The 9,651-nt window shown below is 35.1% G+C and overlaps 1 protein-coding gene across 1 annotated transcript in view; it reads left to right on the top strand.

The window, feature by feature from the left end:
* Window positions 1-9,651, top strand: part of LOC118743799 (transient receptor potential cation channel trpm) — a gene marked incomplete at its 5' end in the record, with an annotated part of 161,503 nt that overhangs the window by 148,695 nt on the left and 3,157 nt on the right. The window contains 3 exon segments of the mRNA XM_036476564.1: window positions 2,678-2,815; window positions 6,508-6,665; window positions 9,448-9,603. Coding sequence (XP_036332457.1) covers window positions 2,678-2,815; window positions 6,508-6,665; window positions 9,448-9,603 — 452 coding nt within the window.

Here is a 9,651-nt window from a genome sequence, read left to right as displayed (position 1 = left end):
GCAAAAAAGCCAAAAAAACTCCAAAATGCTCAGAAAAACCACATGAGACCCCGAGAAATAAAACACAAAATATCCCGAAGCGTTTTAATAAACCCCTAAACCGTTCCGAAATACTCCCTGGAAAAAAAGAACGTTGCATTTCAACACTGAACAAACTGATTTATGTGCTCATTAGGAACAATATTCCTAAAAGATACACCGAAGGCAGGTCGAACGACACCGTCCTTTACACGATCTTGAAGTCGATAGACGAAAGCTTTTTGCATAAAAGCTTTATACAATCTCTAAATCGATGGAGCTTTTAATATTGACCTTCCGGGTGTAATCGTCAAATACTTAGTTAAGCTGCACCAAAAAAAGCTTATATACCGCTAACTCTGCGACAGAACTGCCGCGGCAAGGTAGTGCTAAGATCCCATGCAGGACTAACAGCGATGTGTCACATGGTGCTGTCCTCTCACAGCTTCTTTGTATTGCGGCAATAAACGACCGAACTTGTTCTTGTCTTGTCTTGTTCATTAGAAGTACAGATATCCCACGCCACTCTTGCCTCAAAAAGAGGCGTTTACTTGGCGCTTTCCGACAGATTCTTACGCTTGGTTTTCGAAAGAAAGAAGAAAAAGTAAAGAAAGCATATGTGGCTCTAACCTGCTGCATGTGATCAATTGGAAAAAGATAGGGCTTCTGTCCTGGCTCTATGAAATCATAGTTAAACATATAATGGATCCCACATATGGTGACGTGTAAAATGAAAGATCGCCCTGTTAATAAAGCTCTCATTGAAATCAGTTAGGCTCCTGGAACCATCTCTACCTCACTGACTCAAGACCTGGACACTCACAAGCCCTCTCTGGTGCCAGCTCACAGTGATATGTTAGGAAACTGCGCGGAGTATGAGCTGGCCAAGAAAGGCACTCTCTAGTCGGTCTCACCAAGAAAAGAGAGGGTGAGAGTATTATTGTCTACATATGCACTTCGTGCCAGCTCAATGAACGCTTAGCGAAAAACAGGATAAGGTCTTTCGAGCCGACGGTGGACCAAAGCCGCAATTCTTGGTTATGGTGGGTGTATTGATTGGGCACTGCCGGATTGTTATTCATGCAATTAGAATATATAAATATCACTCCGGATGCTCATTTTCGCAGCTGTTTAGAGGACAGAAACCGAGTTCAAATCATCTGAATACTTCATTATCTCAATACTTCTACCCGGTTTTTACAAAAAAACTTCGGTTTAAACACGTTGAATCACACTTTTAAACAGCCCGTAAAAGCCTTCCGGAACCTACACTTCTGCCTGCGAAACTTCGTTTTTAGCACGCTGTAAATACGGACTCACCGTTGGTGTCCGGGCAACTTTTGTTTTTCTCTCAAAACACTTTTACCTTAACTTATCAGTTATAGTCCAATACTAAGATCGGTTTTTGGGGCTTTCACTGTATATTACCTAAGCTAATAGAAGCCGTTCGACAATGCCACTTCTACCTTTTGATTCCACAATATAAATATATCTTTTATTTAAAATCTCCAGTTTTCTTCTCGTACATATATCCTTTTCACTCTGAAAAAGCACCCTTAACTGGAGTATAGTGCTTATTGTAACTATACGACACTATTTACTTTTATATTACTTAATTTGAATTTTCTTTTAAGTATAGTTCATTCTATCCACAAAAATTTCTTCTTATTCGTGATTGGCGCTGTAACCGCGTAAACTATTTTGGCCGAGTCCAACAAAACACGCCAGTCGTATCACTCTTTTTATAATGAATTTTGCAACAAACGTTTGGTTATGCACTTTCATAGCCCACTCAATTGTCTCTCGTTTTCTTTCATACAAAGTATGTTTAAAAAAAGAAAATTGCCAAAAATCAAAGGTAATTTGTAGCCTCTTCAACCTTCATTTTATTATACTAAAATTGAAAAAGCTATGAAACTTTGTAGACTTATTTTGAATGTTTATTAAAGAATGAGCTACAGTGACGAACAAAAGTATTGGAACAAAGAATATTTCGCAGGTTATGCGGACGTTGTTATTATTTTCTTCGATACAAAAAAAAAAAATTAATGTCAAATATGCTTTGTGTGGAAGAAACTACGCGAAAATATTTGCTAAACATCGATGCGATTTTTTAGCAACTTATAACTTGCTTTTTGTTATACTAAAATTAAACGGGCTATGCATACTTAGAACTTTTATAAAAAATCTGAGTTGCAAATTAGTATGCAAATAGGTTTTACACAAAGTTTAGAGATTTAATTTTTATGTTTTGTTGTAGTATGAACTACAGTTTTGTAAAAAATAATGAAAAGAAAGTAGATTAAAAACACGTTGGATACATTGGGCCAATACTTTTGTTCGTCGCTGTACATTTTTATAGAACAAAAATTTATTAAACAATACAAATTTTGTGGGTATGGTATAGTAAAGATAAGCACTATATATTAAGTATACTTAATTAGCTGCTCAGGTACTCATATAAATTTGATGTAATTAAATTTCTGGTTTGTAAATTTTTTTACTTATTTATTTTTTATTTTCTTTTCCGTTATTCTCTCAACCATCTAAACACCAAACTCCGGCTTTGCTTGTTATTGTAAAATGTGTACATTTTTCTTGTCGCCCTCTCTCTCTCTCTCCCTCTCTCTCTTTGTCTATCATTCGATATGCCATTTAGGAAAATCTGTATTGCATGCGAAATCCGGCAGAAATGTACTTTTGAAACTTCATACCGAATACACTTCGATAACGGATGAATTGGAGAGTGTATGCCATTTGATTGCATCGCCGACGGTTTCGTTGCCCAGCAATAAAGGTTAGTATTTTATTGTTGTATATGTTTGTATACTTGTATGAGTATTTTATAAGCTAATCAAGTACATATGTATGTATGTTTGTACATACTGTAATGTTGCAGCATACTTGTATGGTGAGTTAATTACATGACAAGTAATTAAAAATAATAATGTAATCCATATGCACACATTAACATTTAACATTGTCATCGATTTTAAAACTATCTGGGGTGGTTAATGTGATTTTTAACAATAATTTAATTAACTGAAAGCACAACATTGTAGGCGTTTTTGTGTTATTGTACCAAATTGAATTGGATTCGATTTAATAAATGCGTAATAATAAATAACAGTTAGTATCGTTACGCTGACACTCTTATAATCAAACGTGTACTACATAACAACGCAGTCAATACTGATTTTTGTAGGGAATTACTGTTGAGGTAATATGTATGTATTTCAGAATGGCGCTCTCAAGATACTAATTGTGTATGTAATCAACTATGGCAAATAGAATAAAAGGCCTCGATTCAGATCTCTTGTTTTATTACTCCACTGTATGGCTAAAGGTGGTGCGCTTCCACTCGCTAGACTCAAGTTTCGAACTCTATGCTGCTTAAAACAATGAAATCCTTACTTATGCCGAATTTCCACTAGGCATTTAAATGACAAAAAATGAAGGCCATTTAAAAAAATGCCATTGTAGAAATGAACTTAATGAAAGATTTTTGAATATAATAACACTATTATTTTTTAATGCCCGACTTTGTCATTTGTCGTTTTTGCCATTTAATGCCTAGTGGAAATCCAGCATTAGTCAACAGTGATTGAACAGAGTGTCGGAGGGAAGAGGTATGTAGAAACTAGAGGCATATAAATTGTGTGCGAAGAGGTTGATATACTGGCAGATAGCGATGCATATCGAATATTATGACAGAAGAGACACTTTCATTCACTTGAACAGCCACATTTTTTTCAAGACCCGAGCTCATTTCTGGATTTGTGGGTATCGGAGCATCTTAATTCTAGTCTCATTTTGAGGAATTATTGATTTCGAAAAAATTGTGAAAATGAAAAGGATACTTTTTGATTACCTTAGTATCTTTGTGTTCTCTATTTATCAAAGAACACGAACAATGTTATTTTTTTATTCACTAGATAATACCAACAAACTATTTAACACTTTAACTATTGGATACTGCATCTCTAATGCCAATGTATGGAAAATAGCCTAGTCCGTATGGTTGTTGTACGCATTTTAGATAATTCAAGAACATCTCTCTTATTACTACTTTAATCCCCAAATAGACAAATGCATTTAAATATACATATATACAGTTACTCCCAAAAATGAGCGCATGGCTCTTTTTTGTTAATATTCGCAATGTGTTACATGCTAAAAATTTTCACTTATTTTTGTATTAAAATATGAATTTTTCAGATTTTTTTTTATATGAAAAAAATGCGCAGGACAGCCAGCAAAAAGATTCTCAAAAATCAACGCGAATTTTTAGACATCTGAAAGTTGCACATTATTATACTAAATTTTAATGGGCTATAAAACTGCATTCCTGAATTCTTTTTAGAAATTCGTATTAAAAAGTTCGCGATTTTGCTGAAGCTTTGCAAAATTTTTCTTAATTTTTGTACACAGTATCATTCTTGGATTTAAATGGGTTTTGCTAAAACATATGCCATATTTTAAAATTTATTCAAAATTTGCAGAAATCAGTATTAAATCTTTTGGAGTCATTAAAGTGAAAGTTTTCGCCGGCGTAAACCCAACATTTTCCTTTCAAGATATGCAAGTCGTACAAAGCTCGAGTCATGATTTTTTATGTTGTGCATTAAAATTTATTCCCCATTTTGATATTTTCTAAACTCAATTGTAAAGAGAATTTTGGAATCTACGTTTTTCTTTAATTTTTGTCCACTATCTCGACCATAAGAACAGCTTTTGTGTTCTGGCTCTATTTTTTTTTTATGGGATGCTATGCGCCAGCTTCAGCTTCAGTTGTAAGAGCCACCCTAATGTACATCAATACATAAATATTGATTGAAACACTTAACCACATTCAGAAGTTCCCTGCAAACCAAAGTTCCCGAAATCTTAACGAAATCTTTAGGAGTATCTGATTTCTGTAACGATTTTTTTCCGAATCTTCAAAGAAAATTATATGAAGTGGTTGACACGAACTCGTAAAGAAATTTCTGTACGAAAAATAAAGAAAATTCTGAAAAAAGTCTGCAAGAAATTCTTCACATAGCAGCATTATTTTAATTTCTTTACCGATTTTCTTCCGAAATTTCGTAAAAGAATGGAAGTGTGCGTAATTTATTTCATTTTAGAAAATTCGGCAAAAAATCGGATGGGATCTTTCCGAATTCTTTAAAAATTCTTTACGATTCAGAATACTCTGTAAAAATGGTTTGCAGGGTTCTGTCTTTGCATAGCTTCACCAACAGCAAACTAATGTTAAAATCCTAAGTGCATACCTATATAAGGGAGGTCCTTAAAAATACTTTATATTCGCCAAATATAGTTAAACGTCATTTTTAGTTTTTACCTCTGACATCAATATTTCCTCTTAGAGAATTTTGAAATTTGAAAAATGTATTTACTTAAAAAAATTATTTAAAAAATCAGTACAATATATGCGTATCAAATTAAAGAGACAATTCTGTAGAATTAAAGCAGATTAATAGCCCAATTCTGTATCGGTGACAAAAAAACTTTTTACTGACAAATTTAAACATTTTCATATATTTTTCCTTAGTAAAAACTGTGACAAGAACTTGTCACTGGTACAGAATAGAGCCGTAAATGTTTTGGTACATGAGGATGCACAGGTATTGAAAATGTCCTTTTAAAATTTTATCCTTGAATATCCTTGGAATTTCGCAATAATTATTTTTGAAAAAATTATATATTAAGGACTAATACACACTCGATAACATCTTCAAGTTTCGTTCTTTTTTAATTTTATTGGCTTAAGAAAGTAAAATTAATTAATGATTTATTTACAATACTTATTAGTCCTTGCGAACCAAAAAATTTTTAATTTATTTAAATCTACAGATTTTTTTCTTATATTTGGTACTTATATTATTATTCTACATTGTACGAAATTATTTAAATAATTTTTGAAAGTAATCATATCTTTGAAAATGCAGTCATTTAAAAAATACTGAAGTCAAGAAAAACTAAAAACGCAGTTTTACTAAATTTTGCCCATAGTTTCGTGAGTATACTGATTGCTTCGTGTGTTTTGATTTTTTTTATGTTGTTTATGTCGCACGGTGTTATTGTAACCTATTCATATAAATTCATAGTCAACGCCAAATAGATTTGTAATGCAATACTAAGCTCCAGCGACTGTCATTTGTTTAAGTTTTTTTCTGAAAAGTGGTTAAAGTCAAAATTATGTGGAATTTTTTCGATTTAAAAGAAATGCCAATTTTTTTAAACCTTGGTAGCGAAGAAAATGAGACATCACATACAAATTTTAGGTAATGATATTTTTAAGGATAACCCTAACATACATACAAAGTTTCACATACTTTCAACAAAACATACATACAATTTAGATCTGCTCATAAGAGGATATAATAGTACCTTTTGTTCTGTTACCCAATCTACAAAAAAACATTGACTTACTCATGTTACTCTCCCTCTCTCTTCTTTCCCTTTTCCATAATTAATCACTTACAGCATCACTGGATCGCCCGATGGGTGAGATGTCTAAGGCTGAATTTGCTGCCATGTTGGAGAAGCAACATTTGAAGGAATGCGAAGAGAATGACTACATGATGTTGGAGGGACTATTTCAGGCACGTGCATCCATCGATGACACGGACAACTCATTTGGGGTGAGTACTTACCCACGGCTACACACAAACCAACACAGCATCCTCTCATATACATAAATACATACATAAAGCAGGCGTTGGTAGTCTATTGATTTTGAATTTCCATTGATGCAGTCGAAGGGAGGGATTACACTTACAAATATTTGTACATGCATCCATATTTACATACATACATACAAACATGTATATGTGGACACATTTTCCATTCCAAATATTTGCGAATGTGTTGTTTTTTCCAAGTACCTTTGTGGCCATTTGTGCCACATGTTGCATGTAGCCAAGTGCAAACATACTCGCACACGACTTTTTTCAGCAAAGCATAGACTAATCGACTAATTGGTCTCCCTCATATTACTTACTAGCCGCTTTATTTTCACACGTCTGGCAGCATTTTTCAAATCCGTGTGTCAGCAGCATTTGTGGCATGGGACTAATGGTTAAATTTTTGAAAAATTACCAAACTATGAAGCGTGGATATGCAGAATGCAAAATTTGTTTTACTTTCGTTATTTTATTTTTATTTTTGCCTGGAAGTTTTAAATTCTGTTACTTAATGTGGGGTCACTGTAGACAACTTGTGGGATCATTGACACCCAACACTCAACGTATGATTTAAAACAAATTAATATGAACACAAAACACAGCAATAGACGATATAAATATATTTAGTTTCGAGTGCTACTTCCTTCCGTTGTTTCGTGTAGTTTCGACAAAAATTTTTAAGTGAAATTTTTTAATTGAGAAGTGACCAAGAACGCTTTCAAAATTTAGTTTACGTTCCCACAAAAAAACCAAATGGAAACAAAAGTATTGGGAGAAGTTTGAACTGGAACAGAATGCGAGCAAAACTCTTGGGAACGTTCTCAAGAAGAACAGAATGAAAATGAATGTATCGAGAACGTTTTCAAGCAGGATCAAATAGGAACAAAAGTTTGGGGAACGTTCTGCTAGACAACAAAACGAGAACAAAAGTTTTGAGAACTTAACATTTAGAATGAGAGTAGAGTCTGCGTTTTGGGATGAAAAATTCTTTCAGTGGGCACGACGATGGTTAATTCTAAGCCACGGTGGAGTGAATACAGAAGGTGGCGCCGATGGTAGCACCGCGAATCGGCTCTCAGTGAATTTGACAGAATCAGCGGTTTTGCTGACGTCACAGTCCAGATGACAGCAGTAGTGATGTGCTGAGTCAATAATTTTAAGTATTGATCGATATTCGGTACCGATTTAAAAAGTATCCAATGCTCTCGATACTCGGTACCGAAACATTTAGGCTTCGAATAAAAGCGCACATAGGCCAAAAATATGGAAAAAACGGTACACTCCCCTATCGAAACTTGAATGTAGAAGCCAATAGAGCTTTTAATATTGGTTCAAATGAAAGATGTATATATGTCGGTTCGAGGCCATACTACAGAGAAACTCTTACTTGTTTGAAGCATTTTTGTTCCAGCTGAATCGGAAGATATCATTTTTGTAGGCCTGGGAGCAGATTCTGTAACCAGTTAGCGACAATTTTCGAATCCGTAGCGGTTTTGTTGACGAATGATATGAAGTATTTTTACGCCAACAAGTGCGATATCGAATCGAAACTTGTCGCTAACTGGTTACAGAATCTCCCGCTTCTTCATCCGTCAAAACATTTTTCTTGAACCTTGATCGAGTAAGGTTAAAACTGATAAAATAATATTGCTCTGTTGCGATAAGTTCAAGTGTTTTAGCCGATATCATATAAATTAGTAATGAAAGTTTTTTTCTATACTTGAAATGCATATAATGGCGTAGGATTAATGTAAAGAATCGGTATCTGGTACCGAAAAGGAAATATTGGGTACCGACAATTCAGCACATCACTAGAGAGCAGTTTTATTTGCCGCTCTCAGTTGTCAACTCTACGATGACGTCACGCCAAAATTACTCTCATGAATTCTACTGGAATCGGCGCATTCTTTTATTCTATCATTCTTGATTATAAGCCAGAAGAAGTCTGGATTCATTCAACTTCCAGATCGTTTATAAATAGGGTGAACAGTCCATTCATGGAAAGAGTTTTCATTTTCTGTGCAAGGAGAGGTCATTGTCTTATTTAAGTCTTTCGTTGCTTTAATTTACATAATTATCTTTCAATCCTTTTGTGATTAATTTTAATATTCAAACATTTCAACGCCAGATCAAAAATTTTAATCTCGCTTCCATTCTTTGCGAATAGTTCAGTGAAGATTTGTTCCCGTTTCGTTCTCTGTCAGAAAGTTCCTGAGACTTTAGTTCCCGCATTGTTCTTAGAGAGAAAGTTCGGAAGACTTTTGTTCCCAATCTGTTATTATAGAAATGTTCCCGAAGGTATTATTTGCATTTTGTGATATCACAAGGTTTCTTATATTGCTCCATTGGATAGCGGTGATGTCAGCCTGAGTCTTCACGATGACTTCAACCAACCGAGTAGAGGAACCTGCCTCATTAATGGTCCGTACGTATCAGTTGCGTGTCCTAAAATCATTTGTCTTGACCCTTGGCTCCACACAGTTTTGTTACTACATCTCGCAGATGGGTGACCCAGGGCTCTTGAACGCGGACTCAACAGCAGGAATTGAACATTGTGGAGCACCTGTAACTGCGTTCCCAAAAGCTCCACTAAACCCCCATATCTGCATCGTATGCTCAAAAATCACGCTTTTTCGTTTCATCCTGAACTTTCTCATAAGAACATTCTAATCATAATTTTCGCATCTTTCTGCTATCATATTTTGTAGTAATATCTTTCGGCTTCTTTCTTTTTTTATAGACCGGCGCCTCTGCAGAGTTCAGTCATCGGCATCCACTGCGTCGTGAAACAGCCATCGAACTGTCACCGTCCAAACCGCCATCGGGTGGCGGCTTGCTCGGTTGCGGTAACAGCAGCGACACAAGTGGAGCTGGCAGCGGCGGCCCTGGGGGTGGTAGTGGAGCTGTTGTATTTTCCAGCTCATCCACCGGCCCAGCTGGGTTC

This window comes from Rhagoletis pomonella, unplaced genomic scaffold (genome assembly GCF_013731165.1).
Source record: "Rhagoletis pomonella isolate Grant_MI unplaced genomic scaffold, Rhpom_1.0 Rhpom_scaffold_00007, whole genome shotgun sequence".
Classification (NCBI taxonomy): domain Eukaryota; kingdom Metazoa; phylum Arthropoda; class Insecta; order Diptera; family Tephritidae; genus Rhagoletis; species Rhagoletis pomonella.
The sequence above is the reverse complement of the archived record's forward strand: the minus strand, read 5'-3'. Positions and strand labels throughout refer to the sequence as shown.